The sequence below is a fragment of the Odocoileus virginianus genome, unplaced genomic scaffold, assembly GCF_023699985.2.
Source record: "Odocoileus virginianus isolate 20LAN1187 ecotype Illinois unplaced genomic scaffold, Ovbor_1.2 Unplaced_Scaffold_14, whole genome shotgun sequence".
NCBI classification, from domain to species: domain Eukaryota; kingdom Metazoa; phylum Chordata; class Mammalia; order Artiodactyla; family Cervidae; genus Odocoileus; species Odocoileus virginianus.
The window spans coordinates 1,158,275-1,173,364 of NW_027224276.1; the positions used below are offsets into that span (position 1 = coordinate 1,158,275).

At 41.5% G+C, this 15,090-nt stretch overlaps 1 protein-coding gene and 1 long non-coding RNA gene across 3 annotated transcripts in view; one reads left to right on the forward strand and one right to left on the reverse strand.

Moving 5' to 3' along the window:
* The window catches only part of FAM120C (family with sequence similarity 120 member C), a 128,099-nt gene extending 114,964 nt beyond the window's left edge, over window positions 1–13,135 (reverse strand). The window contains exon 1 of the mRNA XM_070462802.1: window positions 12,322–13,135. Coding sequence (XP_070318903.1) covers window positions 12,322–13,067 — 746 coding nt within the window. The 5' untranslated portion in view covers window positions 13,068–13,135. The remainder of the gene's footprint in view (window positions 1–12,321) is intronic.
* Window positions 13,136–13,198: 63 nt separating this feature from the next.
* Window positions 13,199–15,090, forward strand: part of LOC139033520 (uncharacterized) — a 29,980-nt gene continuing 28,088 nt past the window's right edge. Inside the window, exon 1 of one of the 2 annotated variants that reach the window (XR_011486073.1) lies at window positions 13,199–13,420. This is a non-coding gene — a long non-coding RNA (uncharacterized lncRNA). The remainder of the gene's footprint in view (window positions 13,421–15,090) is intronic. The other variant, XR_011486072.1, reaches the window with a different exon arrangement.

Sequence of the window (15,090 nt, forward strand, 5' to 3'; positions counted from 1 at the left end):
CTGGTTCTAACTGTTGCTTCTTGACCTGCATACACAGGTTTCTCCAGGAGGCAGGTAAGGTGGTCTGGTATTCCCATCTCTTGAAGAATTTTCCACAGTTTGTTGTGATCCACACAGTCAAAGGCTTTAGCATAGTCAATGAAGCAGAAGTAGATGTTTTCTGGAATTCTCTTGCTTTTTCTATGATCAACTGCTGTTGGCAATTTGATCTCTGGTTCCTCTGCCTTTTCTAAATCCAGCTTGTACATCTGGAAGTTCTCGGTTCACATACTGTTGAAGCCTAGCTTGAAGGATTTTGAGCATTACTTTGCTAGCATGTGAAATGAGTGCAATTGTGTGGTAGTTTGAACATTCTTTGATATTGCCCTTGAGATTAGAATGAAAACTGACCTTTTCCAGTCCTGTGGCCACTGCTGAGTTTTCCAAATTTGCTGACATAATGAGTGTAGCACTTTAACAGCATCATCTTTTAGGATTTGAAATAGCTCAGCTGGAATTCCATAACCTCCACTAGCTTTGTTCATAGTGATGCTTCCTAAGGCCACTTGTCCTCACACTCCAGGATGTCTGGCTCTAGATGAGTGACCACACCATTGTGGTTATCCGGGTCATTAACAGCTGTTTTGTATAGTTCTTCTGTGTATTCTTGCCACCTCCTCTTAATCTCTTCTGTTGGGCCCTTTTCGATTCTGTTTTTTATTGTGCCCATCTTTGCATGAAGTGTTCCCTTGGTATCTTCAATTTTCTTGAAGTGATCTCTAGTCTTTCCCATTCTATTGTTTTCCTCTATTTGTTTGCATTGTTCACTTAAGAAGGCTTTCTTATCTCTCCTTGCTATTCTTTGCAACTCTGCATTCAGATGGTATATCTTTCCCTTTCTCCTTTGCCTTTTGCTTGAACCCCATGAACAGTACTAATGTCTAGACCAAAGAAAAATCATTTCAGTTCTTTGCATCTGTTATTCAACTGTTAAACGGGCAGAAAAGCACACATTTTACGAGCTTATGTGGATTAAACAAGATATGTAAAAAGCACTTGCTATACAACCTGGTGCTCAAGAACAGAAATAATTACTATTATGGTAATTTTTCCTACCACTGGTGCATCTAGAAGAGTCACTAACATTTCAGGATGTGTCAATGATTGAGGACAATTAAATAATCAGGAGGTAAGAAGATGGCAGAGGAGTAAGACAGGGAAATTGCCAGTCACCACAAATACATCAAAAACTCATCAAGATATGGAACAACGCCTACAAAGCAACCTCTAGGTGATAGCAGAAGACCCAGGCCTCCAGGGGGATAGGTTAAGCTCCCTGGAATGAGGTAGAAGAGAGAATGGGAGACATAAAAAGGGAGAAGACAGAGAACTTCTGGATGGGAGCTTGTGCCCGAGGGAGGGAGGGAATCCTGAAGCAGGAAGAGTTCCTGTGCACTGGGAAACTCCCTCACAGGCAGGCCCAAGGGGGAGATGCAGAATCTGGGAAAACTGGCAAAGCAGGGACTTAGAGGGCAGAAAAGAGAAAAAGTCACACTCCTCAGCCCATAAACAACTCACGGACTATGACCCTGAGCAAATGGTGGGCTCAGGGAACTGAGAGAAGGCCACAGAAGTCCCACGGTGCAGAGGGTGGGCCCAGGGTGACAAGCGAGGCACAGCATACAAACCTCTCCAGCACACACAACCCTCGCAGCTCAGAGGGCAGGCCTGGAGAGCTGAGACAAGTGCACACAAGACCTGTGACATAGAGGGCTGGCTGGTGAGACAAAACAAGTGCACGCAAGCCCCGAGACCCATACGGTGGGTCCAGGGAGCCGAGACAAGTGCACATAAGCCCCAGGATGCAGAGGGTGGTCCCAAGTAGCCGAAACAAGTGAACACAAGTCGTGAGACATAGAGGGTGGGCCTGGTGAGCTGAGACAAGTGAACACAAGCAGCACAATGCAAAGTGTGGGCTCAGGGAGCTGAGACAAGTGTACACAAGCCCCATGATGCAGAGGGTGAGCTCAGGGGCCTGAGGGAAGCCCACAGAAGTCTCTGCAAAGCAGAGTGCAGTTTGGGAACCAAACAAAGATCCACATAAGACCCCATCTAGCAAACTTTGTTTTGCAGTTCAGGGCAGGGCAGGACCGGGGAACAGAAGCACTGGCAAAGATTCCAGGGACAAGTAGGGGGCTGGTGGCAGTGAAGATATGCTGAGAGGGCTTTGATACAGCTGTGGAAATAGATATGTCTAACACTGCCAAAGCCAGAAGGACTGCCCAAAGACATACTGAACCCACAGACACCCCAAAACCTACTATTGGACACTGTGGTGCCCTTCAGAGAGATGAGATATAGGCACATCAATGAGAACACAGGCACAAGCTCCCCCAACCAGGAAAACATCACAGGACACTAATCCAACCCCATCCACAGGGGCAGACTCCACAACCAAGAAGAACTATGACCTTGAGAACTTTTTTTTTTCTTATAAATCACACTGTTTATTCCCCCTACATATTTCTACCTTCACATTAGCCTTTTGTGGTGCTGTGGAGTTTTCCTCTTTGTTTTTCCTGTAAACAAAAAACTCATTTTAAGATTACTTTTTCCTTTTTCACCCCTTTTTTGGGGGATTTCTTGGATTTTGTTTTTGATATATTTGACTGCTTTTCTTATACATCCTTACCAGTTGTAGCTATTCCCAAATATGTATAAATCTTTCACATGTCTATTTATCTTTGTTTTTCTATTTTGCTTTTCTCTTGTTTTTACCCTCGTTTCCACCCTTTCCTTTTCTCTCCCTTCTCTTCTTTTTTTTCTTTTCCCTATTTTCCTTCACTTTCTTTTTTTTCACCATGTAAGTTAAATTGTTGTGCTCTCTTTGCTATATTCCCCAGTTGGCACTCTGCTCAGGCTCAGTTTTCCAGATTGAGCATTAGTTAGCTCTGCTTTTAATTGGTCAATATCACTTTTGGTTTCCCTTGTTCACAAAGTCAGTCTCCTGTACTCTTTTCTTTAGAATACTTTGGTTATAACTGTATGTGTGGAAGTGTGTGTATATGTCCCATTATTTCTGTAATTATCTGCTTGATCTGCTTGGTCTCCTCCCACTAGAACACAGGCACAAGTCACCCCTAACAAGAAGTCAACACAAACCACTCAACCAACCTTTCCCTCCAAGGGCAAAAACCAAAAGGAAGAAGGAATACAACCCTAAAGCCTGGGAAAAGGAGACCTCAAGTGGAGCAAGTTAGAAAAAATGAAAAGACAGAGAAATACAGCACAAATGAAGAACAAGGTAGAAACTCACAAGACCAAATAAACAAAGAGGAAATAAGCAATCTACCTGAAAGAGAATTCAGAATAATGACAGTAAAGATGCTCCAAAGACTTGAAAATAGAATGGAGAAAATGCAAGAAACATTTAACACAGTTAATACAATCACCAAGGACATAGAAGAAATAAAGAATAAGCAAACAGAGATGAATAACACAATTACTGAAATTAAAAATACTCTAGAAGGAATCAATAGCAGAATAACTGAGGCAGAGATGGATAAGTGAGCTGGAAGACAGAATGGTGGAAATAACTGCTGAAGAGCAGAATAAAGAAAAAAGAATGAAAAGAATTGAGGATAGCCTCAGAGACCTTTGGGACAATATTAAACACACCAACATTCAAGTTATAGGGGTCCCAGAGGAAGAAGAAAAAAAAAGAAAGGCACTGAGAAAATTTTGAAGAAATTATAGTTGAAAACTTCCCCAACATGGGAAAGGAAATAGTCAATCAAGTCCAAGAAGTGCAGAGAGTCCCTTACAGGATAAACCCAAGGAGAAACACATCAAGACACATATTAATCAAGCTAACAGAGATTAAGCACAAAGAAAGAATATTAAAAGCATCAAGGGAAAAGCAACAAGTAACATACAAGGGGAAACCCATATGATTAACAGTGGATCTTTCAGGAGAAATGTGGCAGGCCAGAAGGGAATGGCAGGATATATTTAAAGTACTGAAAGAAAAAAATCTACAACCAAGATTACTATACCCAGCAAAGATCTCATTCAAAATTGATGGAAAAATCAAAAGCTTTACAGACAAGCAAAAGTTAAGAGAATTTAGCACCAACAAACCAGCTTTACAACAAATACTAAAGGGAATTACATAGCCAGTGAACGCAAGAGGAAAGAAAGACCTAAAAAAACAAACCCCAAACAATTAAGAAAACGTCAATAGGAACATACATATCACTAATTACCTTAAATGTAAACGTATTAAATGCACCAACCAAAAGGTACAGACTGACGGAATGGATACAAAAACAAGATCCATATATATGTTGCCTACAAGAGACCCACTTCAGACCTAGAGACACATACAGACTGAAAGTAAAAGGATAGAAAAAGATATTCCATGTGAATGGAAACCAAAAGAAAGCCAGAGTGGCAATCCTTATTTCAGACAAAATAGACTTTAAAATAAAGAATATTATAAGAGACAAAGAAGGACACTACATAATGATCAAGGGATTAATCCAAGAAGAAGACATAACAATTGTAAATATTTATGCACCCAACATAGGAGCACCTCAATACATAAGGCAAACACTACCATGCATAAGAGGGGAACTCGACAGTAACACAATAAGAGTAAGAGACTTCAACACACCACTTTAGCAATGGACTGATCATTAAAACAGAGAATCAATAAAGAAACAAACTTAAATGAAACATTAGACCAAATCGACCTAATTGGTATCTTCAGGACTTTCCATCCAAATGCAGAAGAGTACAATTTCTTCTCAAGTGCACATGGAACATTCTCCAGAATAGACCACATCTTGGATCACAAGTCAAGCCTCAGGAAATTTAAGAAAACTGAAATTGTATCAAATATCTTTCTCTGACCACAACACTATGAGAATAGTTATCAAATACAGGGGGGAAAATGCCCAGAACACAAAATCATGGAGATTAAACAATACACTACTAAATAATGAAGAGGTTACTGAAGAAATAAGGGAAAATCAAAAGATTTCTAGAAATATTATGACAACAAAAACACGATGACCCAAAACCTATGGGATTCAGCAAAAGTAGTCCAAAGAAAGAAGTTTATGGCAATACAATTCTACCTCAAGAACCAAGAAAAGCTCTGAATAGACAACCTAACTACAACTAAAGCAGCTGGAAAAAGAAGAACAAAAAGTACCCCCCCCCCTCAAAAAAAAGTCTCCAAAGTCAGCAGAAGGAAAGAAATAATAAAATCAGAGCAGAAATAAATGAAAAAGAAAGGAAGGAAGCAATAGCAAAGATTAATAAAACTAAAAGCTGGTTCTTTGAGATGATAAACAAAACTGACAAACCACTAGTCAGACTCATCAAGGAAAGAAGGGGAAAATATCAAATCAACAAAATTAGAAATAAAAAAGAAGAGGTTACAATAGACAACACAGAAATACAAAGGATCATAAGAGAATATTATGAGCAACTATATGCTAATAAAACAGACAACCTAGAGGAAATGGACAGATTCTTAGAAAAGTTCAACCTCCCAAGACTGAACCAGGAAGAAACAGAAATTATGAACAAGCCAATTACAAACAATGAAATGAAACTGTGATAAAAAATCTCCCAAAAAACAAAAGCCCAGGGCCAGATGGCTTCACAGGGGAATTCTATCAAGCATTTACAGAGAAGCTAATGAATATTTTTCTCAAAGTCTTCCAAAAAATTGCAGAGAAAGGAACACTTCCAAACTCATTCTACAAGGCCACAATCACCCTGATACCAAAACCAGGCAAAGACAACACACAAAAAAGAAAATTACAGGCCAATATCACCGATGAACATAGATACAAAAATCCTCAACAAAATTCTAGCAAACAGAATTCAACAATACATTAAAAGGCTCAAACACCATGATCAAGTCAGGTTTATTCCAGGGATGCAAGGATTCTTCAATATATGCAAATCAATCAATGTGATACACCATATTAACAAACTGAAAGATAAAAACCATATGATCATCTCAATAGATGCAGAAAAAGCCTTTGACAAAATTCAGCACCCATTTATGATAAAAATGCTTCAAAAAATGGGCATAGAAGGAACCACCTCAACATAGAGAAGGCCATATATGATAAGCCCACAGGAAACATTTCTCAATGATGTAAAAATAAAAGCATTTCCTTTAAGATCAGGAACAAGACAAGGTGTCCACTCTCACCACTATTATTCAACACAGTTTTGGAGGTCCTAGCTATGGCAATTAGAGAAAAGAAGTAAAAGGAATCAAGATTGGAAAAGAAGTAAAACTCTCACTGTTTGCAGATTACAATGTGCTAAACATAAAAAACCCTAAAGATATTAGCAGAAAATCACTAGAGCTAATCAGTGATTTCAGCAAAGTAGGGGGTACAAGGTTAATGCACAGAAATCAACTGGATTCCTATATACTAACAATGAAAAATCAGAAAGAGAAATAATCAATCCCATTCACCATGGCAACAACAAGAACAAAAAAATATCTAGGAATAAACCTATCTAAGGAAACAAAATTTATACAGAAAATTATGAGACACTGATGAAAAAAAATCAAGATGACATAAACAGATGGAGAGACAGTCCATATTCCTGGGTAGGAAGAATCAATATTGTGAAAATGACTATACTGCCAAATGCAATCTACAGATTCAATGCAATCCCTATCAAATTACCAATGGCATTTTTTTCACAGAACTAGAACAAAAAATTTCACAATTCATATGGAAACACAAAAGACCCTGAATAGACAAAGCAGTCTTGAGAAAGAAGAATGGAGCTGGAAGAATCAACCTTACTGACTAAAGATTATACTACAAAGCTACAGTAATCAAGACAGTATGGAACTGGCACAAAACAGAAATAGAGACCAATGGAACAAGATAGAGAGTCCAGAGATAAACCCAGGCACCTATGGGTACCTTATTTTTGACAAAGGAGGCAAGAATATACAATGGGGCAAAGACAGCCTCTTCAGTAAGTGGTGCTGGGAAAACTGGACAGCTACATGTAAAAGAATGAAATTAGAATACTTCCTAACACCATACACAAAGATAAACTCAAAATGGATTAAAGACTAAATGTAAGATCAGAAACTATAAAACTCTTAGAGGAAAACAGGCAAAACACTTGATGACATAAATCAAAGCAAGATCCTCTATGACCCACCTCTTAATGGAAATAAAACAAAAATAAACAAGTGGGACCTAATTAAACTTGAAAGCTTTTACACAGCAAAGGAAACTAAAAACACGGTGAAGTGAAAAGACAACCCTCAGAATGGGAGAAAATAAAAGCAAAGGAAACAACTGACAAAGATTAATTTCCAAAATATACAAGCAGCTCATACAACTCAAATGGCAGAAGAACAAACAACCTAATCAAAAAGTGGGGGGAAAGCCTTAAACAGACATTTTTCCAAAGAAGACATACAGATGGCTAACAAACACATGAAAAGATGCTCAACATTGCTCATTATTAGAGAAATGCAAATCAAAACTATAATGAGATACCACCTCACACCAGTCAGAATGGCATCATCAAAAAGTCTACAAACAGTAAATGCTGGAGAGGGTGTGGAGAAAAGGGAACCCTCTTGCATTGCTGGTGGGAATGTAAACTGATACAGCTACTATGGAAGACGGTATGGAGATTCCTTAAAACTAGGAATAAAACCACCATATGACCCAGCAATCCCACTCCTAGGCATATACCCTGAGGAAACCAAAACTGAAAAAGACACATGTACCCCTATGTTCATTGCAGCATTATTTACAATAGCTAGAACATGGAAGCAATCTAGATGTCCATTGACAGATGAATGGACGAGGAAGCTGTGGTACATATAATACAATGGAATATTACTCAGCCTTAAAAGGAATGCATTTGAGTCAGTTGTAATGAAGTGGACAAACCTAGAGCCTATTATACAGAATGAAGTAAATCAGTAAGAGAAAATATATATACCATATACTGACTCATATATATGGAATCTAGAAAGATGGTACTGATGAATTTTTTCATGGCAGCAGTGGAAAAACAGACATAGAGAACAGACCTATGGACATGGGGAGAGAGGAGGAGAGGAGTGAGATGTATGGAGAGAATAACATGGAAACTTACAATACCATATGTAAAACAGACAGCCAATGGGAATTTTCTGTATGACTCAGGGAACTCAAACAGGGGCTCTGTGACAATCTAGAAGGGTGGGATGGGGAGGGAGATGGGAGGGAGGGGACATGGGTGTACCTATGGCTGATTCTTGTTGATGTTTGACAGAAAACAACAAAATTCTGTAAAGCAATTATCCTTCAATTAAAAATAAAGTGGCAAAGAAAATCATCATCAGGAGCCAAAGCAGCCACTGCTATACTGTATTCTAGAGAACAAAAGCACAAAATGGTGTACGCTCTTGATCAATTTCTCAAACTTTTACGTATTCATTTACTATCAACATGATTTCTGCAACATCCAAGTACTGTTGTTTAGTTGCAAAGTCATGTTTCTTTTGCAACTCCATGGACTACAGCCCACCAGGGTCCTCTGTCCATGGGATTTCCAGGCAAGAATACTGGAGTGGCTTGCCATTTTCTTCTCCAGGGGATCTTCCTGACCCATAGATCAAACCCATATCTCCTGCATTAGCAGGTGGGTTCTTTACCACTAAGCCACCAGGGAAGCCCCTCCAAGTACTATACCCAAGTGCTGTACCTTAATACTTTTCTTTAAGTCAACTTACTTTTTAAAAACTGGCCTCATTCTAAACAGTTATACCTATGAAACTATGGGTTTCATGTGTTCTATTTTTTTGTAATATATATACACTAACCATTAAAACAAAGTATTCATACCATTACCACCCACATCATCTTTGAAACCACATTCTAAAGCTGCTTTATGGTTGCTCTGAGACCGGTGGGAATAGATTAGGTAGTAGCGATTTGTGGTTTTACTTAATTTTTCTGCTACTGGCAATGATCACTTACAAAGGTTTGCAGAACATACAAATGAAACCAACCAAATAACAAAATTCATCCCAGTTATACATAACAATGAATATTTTCAAGAGAAGTCCTAAATTGTTTAAACCTAAACAGACAACCCGGCAATTTATCTTTTATTTAATCCCTCTAACTCTATTTTCTCTATCACAAATGAAAATCAGATTGGGAATAAAGGCCGAACTTGTGACCTAGACTCAAGAACAGAACCAAAGGAAGGAGAAACACACTAGTGGGTTTTGGACTGAATCACTAGCATTTCAGTCAAAAGAAATGGAAGGCATGCAAATCATTCAAGAGAAAAACTGTTATCTTCAAGACAGTGAAACAGCCCCCTGAAAATGCAAACCACAATCAGTTATTAATCAACACCTTTCAAGTCTGTGTTAGAAACCAAGAAGTTCTCCATCACTCCAACAACAACAATCACTGACCAGAGCAAGGAGAGAAAACTTCAATCACTGATTACATCTACAGATATTTTATAGATGCAGTTTGGAGCCAGTCTTAAATTCACCATATTAAGAGCCACACTACACACTTTTAAAAAGTCATCCCTACAATGCATTCTATTAAGACCACTAACCTCTTCATTGAAGGAAAAAAAGATATCCTGTACCTAAAATAAACAAGTTATTATGGAGACTATGAAAAGATCAAAGAGTTGTTTATAATCTAGCATGGGAAACAAGACATATATTTTGCAAACAGTAGTGCTTATGACTACTGAGAAATTTTTCCCCAACATATAGTTTCAAAAAACTTTAAACATATAGCAAAGTTGAAACAATCTCATAGTGAACATTAAACTAATCACAACTGAGACTCTACCAGTTTTACTACATTTGCTTTACCACCTATCAATCCATCTGCCCAATCCAAGATATATTTTTTATGAACTGCTGGGATTTTAAAAGTGAGCCTATGTGTAATGAAGAATCTTAGTAGGTCATTTTAGGGTTGCCTCTCAATTTTTGCTGATGATGTGCATGAACAAAAAAGTTGGAAAACCACAAACCCACAGTGTTCAACTACCTCGCCAACCTCTAATCAAAATCTACTCAGAGCTCAAAGGCCATTTTATGTCTCCACATCTGTGTCCACTCTCTGAACGATTCTTTCCAGACCTCTTCAAAGCTCAGTACCAATCTGTGAAACCTCCCTCAATTTTCACACTCTCAACCAGAATTAACCAATACTCCCTACAGGGACCATATTTTTCAATCATGAGAAATTAGCTCACAGTATCTGCAACTTTGTTTTCAGCTTGTCTCGTTTACTAAAATCTGACCTTCTTGAGGGTAGTGATCCCCTTACTTCACTCTGAATCCTCAGCAATCAACATATTACCTAGCCTATAGGTACTCAACGAATAATAACAAACAGCCCCAAACCTGTCTTTACCCAGAAGCCAGAGAAGATTTTAGTCCAATATGCAAATAATTTAATCTGACTGGCACTTTAGAAGGCTTCATCTTAGAGCACTGTTGCTAAGAGCATGAGTTTTGGAGCCAGATCACCTGGGCACGTATCCTAGCTCTGCCATTTATTGCCAGAGTGACTCTGGGCAAGTTTCTAAACCTCCTGTGCCTCAGTTCCCTAATTTGAAAATGGATAATACTGTTTCACAGGTTATTGTGAGGATCAAATGAGATAATTTTCATTTGATAAAGCACCCAGATTAGCAGCTGGCACACAGTGAGCATTCCATCAACCTTAGTCATTGTTGACAGCAACCAAGTTAATAATGACAATGAGGTAAAAAGTCCTTAAAGGTGGAGTGGTAGCAGTGAAAACAAAGTGTAAAGAATGGCCATGAATGGACAAACTACTGAAAAAATGCCCAGTCAGGAAGGCAAGCAAATGGAGTCCGATATATATATTTCTCCCACTTTGTATTGAGATAGCTTGTGACTGAATTTTTTTAAAAAATTATTAAAAACAGCTATAATCTATCCAGTCTAGGCACATATTAGATGCTGAGCACAAGAAGTCTAGCATGACTGGACTCTAGACACAAGCTGTATGACCACTGCAAGTTTCTTTATGTGGGTCTTTCAATCTCTTAGCTGAGATTTTCCCCTCCTCATTACTCCACCCAGCACCATTTCCTTAGTTTATGATTCCAGTTCCATGTCGTTTTCTGACTGTGTGCACATCCCCAAGAGCCTTGGTTGGGGAATAGGTTTGTAGTTCTGTCCTACTCAACCCTGTACTACTTTTTTTTTCTTCCTGCCCACCTTCTTTAATTCTCAAGCCTTGCTATTCCCTACACGTAGGAACTTGAAACCTAAGAGTATGGGAAAGCAACAAAGCAACAGCAGTTGTGCCAAGAACTGGGGATGCTGCCAAGCTGTTCTCCAGGCCCCATATGCAGTGACCCCATGCAGAGATTAGACTGGCCCCCATGGGGCCGCACATGCTTGATATTCCCATTTGCTTCTGCTGGCTTTTTTTTCTCTCCTTTAAAGAAGCCTCTTTCCAAGCCTGTAAGTAATTCAAATCCAATTCATTCTTTAAGACCCAGGTGAGGTCCAACTTCAAGGAAGCCTCCTCTGAGCATGGTAGTCCAGATATAGCCCCCCAACACACATACACCAAACAAGTACTATACTTAACAATCATTACCATAAAGCGTAACCACATAACACATTTATACCATTGAATAAATGTTTCATATGTATATTTTGATTTTCCAAGGGCAGGAACCATGTCTCACATGTCTTCTAAACCCCTTCCTCTTAGTGGGTTAACATTGGTTGAAAAGTGAACCAGTCGGTTTGTTTGTTTAGGCTAAGGAAGGATGAGATAAAAATAGGTTGAAATGAAAATGGCTGAATGGACAGATGGGTGCAAAAGAAGCAATGGTTCAAAATTCGGGGAAAAGCTGTAGAAGAAAGGTGTTCAATTAACATGTTTAACTGATCTGCTGCAAGTTTGGAAAGAGACTAACAGAAGGATGTCAACTGCAAAATTTGAAAAGGGCAGCTTGAGGCAGAAAACAGCAGGTGAAAGATGGAGCTACAAAAGACATTCTGCTAAAACCTAGAGATAGGCCAATTGGGTAAAGGGGGTTATTGGGATGACATGGGTAGAGAGATGTGGTTAATGTAGGTGACCGAATTGGTAGGGGGTGGTATGAAGGGTTGGGTAGATGGATAAAATGGTCAAGGGTATTTAAGCAAGTGGGTTAGCCGACTGGGCAGTGAGTGGGTAGATGGGAGAAAGGTAAGTGGGTGGGTGGTTAGGTGTTTAGTTGAGAGGGAATAGGTGTGGAGCGAGTTATTTAAGATCCGGCCCCTCCCTCACCTTGACCCGGAAGCGGATGAGTGCTAGCCTCACGCAGTGGCTCAGGCAGGCCGGTGGCAGGAACCAGGCCCGAGGAGGAGGGGTGCCCTTGTTGCCCACGTGTCCCACGATCAGTTGCGCTGTCTGCCGCTCGGCCTGGCACCGACGGCCCCACTCAGCCAGCCGGTCCTTGCCCAGGCCCCCGGGGAACATGACCACCAGCTCCAGGCCGTCGCCGCCGGGATAGGCACAAGCCTGACAGAGCGCTGACAAGTAGCCCAGCATGGCGTTCCATTGGCCGCCACACACCCAATCCGTCTGGTAGCCGCCATAAAGCCGCGGCAGCGCTGAGCCCGCGTCCACAAGCACCCGGGCTCCGGGTAGCGGAGGGGGCGGCGGCGGCGGCGGCGGTGGCGGCGGCGGCGGCGGGTGCAGGCCGGGGTGCGCCTGGCCGTGATGGTGGAAGTGGTGAGCGGGGTGATGGTGCCGAGTCGGCCCCGCGCCCCCGGAGTAGGCACCCAAGGCGGCGGGCGGGAATGGCGGTTGCTGAGGCGCGGAGCCCCTGGCGGCGCGTGGAGCCCCGGGCGCTAGGGCTGCCGTAGGCGGCAGCTGACGATGCTGGTGCTGCTGCTGGTGCTGCTGCTGTTGCTGGCGCGAGACCGTGCGCGCGAGTTTGAGGAGGTCCACTGGCACCACGGCCCCGGGACAGCGCTTCTCCAGGAACTCTTGGAAGCCCTGAACGCCCATGCTTCGTCGGTGGGCAGATGAGACGGCGGCTGCGCAAGCAGGCTAGGCGGCTATCTGGGCGCGAAGCTGGGGGCGGGCGCGTGCGCACTCCGCAGGGGGCGAGGGGGCGGGGAAAGGATTCCCGGGGGGAGGGGTGAGCTAGAGAGGGAACGAGGGCGGGGTGAAGAGGAGACAGCTGACTGGATTTGGGAGAAGGGGTGAGGCCGACCGGACTCTGGAGAGGCTGGGAGGATAAAACCGATGACGGACTGTAGTCATTTCTTTTTTATCCCTATCCCGCCGCTCTTCACCGTTTCAAAAGGAGTAAAGCCTTTTCCTGCCACCTCCGGGAGCCATATTGTCTCTTCTCTGTGGTACACACTTTCTAGCTGTGGTGGTGGAGTAGCGGGGGCGGGGCAGGGAAGCGGGGCAACCTGGGAGTTGTATTCTCTTCTAAGGCTTCGGGATAAATAGTTGGAACTAAATTATCCTCTTCTACTCTTGTGTTCACTAGGTATCAAGGGGCGGGGCGTGATAAGCGTTTAGGATTTGCACTCTAACTCTACATCCACCGAGTTTCTTCAGGCTGTTTATCGCCTTTCCGAGGAAAAGGAGTTTGGGGGGTAGTGATGCATCATGGGAACGGAAGTAAAGTGGATTATTTTAATTCAGCTTAAGTATTATAAGATTCCCAAGGAGAAAGAATTTTCCTTTGGGGGGAGGGAATAACGTGGGTAGCACATTATTGAAAAAGACACATATGAAAGGTAAAAATGATAACCACCAACATTTCTGTGAGGCCTTGATGCTGGGAAAGATTGAAGGCAGAAGGGGAGGACAGAGGATGAGATGGTTGGATGGCATCACCAACTTCAATGGACATGAATTTGAGCAAACTCTGGGAAATAGTAAAGAACAGGGAAGCCTGGCGTGCTACAGTCCATGGGGTTGCAAAGAGTCAGACATGACTGAGCCACTGGATAACAATAATAATATAATCTTAGGTTGTAAAATAACCTTAGTTCTGTAATAATCCACATAACTTTTAGCTAAGGTAATTCTTTGAGGAAGAGTTTTTTGGCCCCAGTTTATGAATAGTGAGATTTACATTATTTATTTGCCTAAGGTAATGCAGAGACAAAGTGAAATGGGATATCCAGTGTACTCGGGATCTCTTTGTTTAGGGATATAAGCATCAACACAAATTAAACTACAAGTTGTACCTTTCTGGTACTCTTTGAGCTACAATGTCATATAGTTAGGACATTTATTTGCAACCACTATGAATCAATTTGTTGGGGAGCTCTTGAGAAAATAGCAGTAAGGGCTCCAATTCCAGACATAATTGTAAGGAAGGGAGACTCCATCCAGGGTCTGAGAATGAACTATTGTTTAACACTTGGAAATGAATTGTATGAGGAGACATGTGCTGACAGAGCAAGAGGCTTTATCGGGAAAGGGCACCCGAGCAGAGAACAATAGGGTAAGGGAACCCAGAGAAGTGCTCTGCCATGTGGCTTGCAGTCTGGGAGTTTATGGTGATGGGATTAGTTTTCAGTTTGTCTCTGGCCAATCATTCTGACTCTGGGCTCTTACTGGTGGTGTGTGAATTGCTCAACCAAGATGGATTCCAATGAGGATTCTGGGAGGTTGGTAGGACATATGGACTGCATCTCTCTCTCCTTTTGACCTTTCCTGAATTCTTCTGGTTGGTGGTAGCTTGTTAGTTCCATTCCTTACCAGGACCTCCTTATTGTTAAGATAACTCATGCAAGTGGCTACTATCTTGCCTGGCCAGGGCAGGTGGTTTCAGTTTTTCCCCTAACAGTACAGAATCATCTTTTGAAAAATCTATTTTCAGCATTCTCCTTGGCTGGTTATGATATTGTGCCAGTCTTCTGGATGACTGGCTTTTAGAGCCCACTGTTTCAGTAGGAGGAGAGTAGCAAAGAAGATTCATTCTGTTTTGTGAGTAGTAGTCAGATCTCGCTTGGAACTTAATAGAAGGCAGGAGATAAAAGCAGGCTAAATAAGAACACAAAAG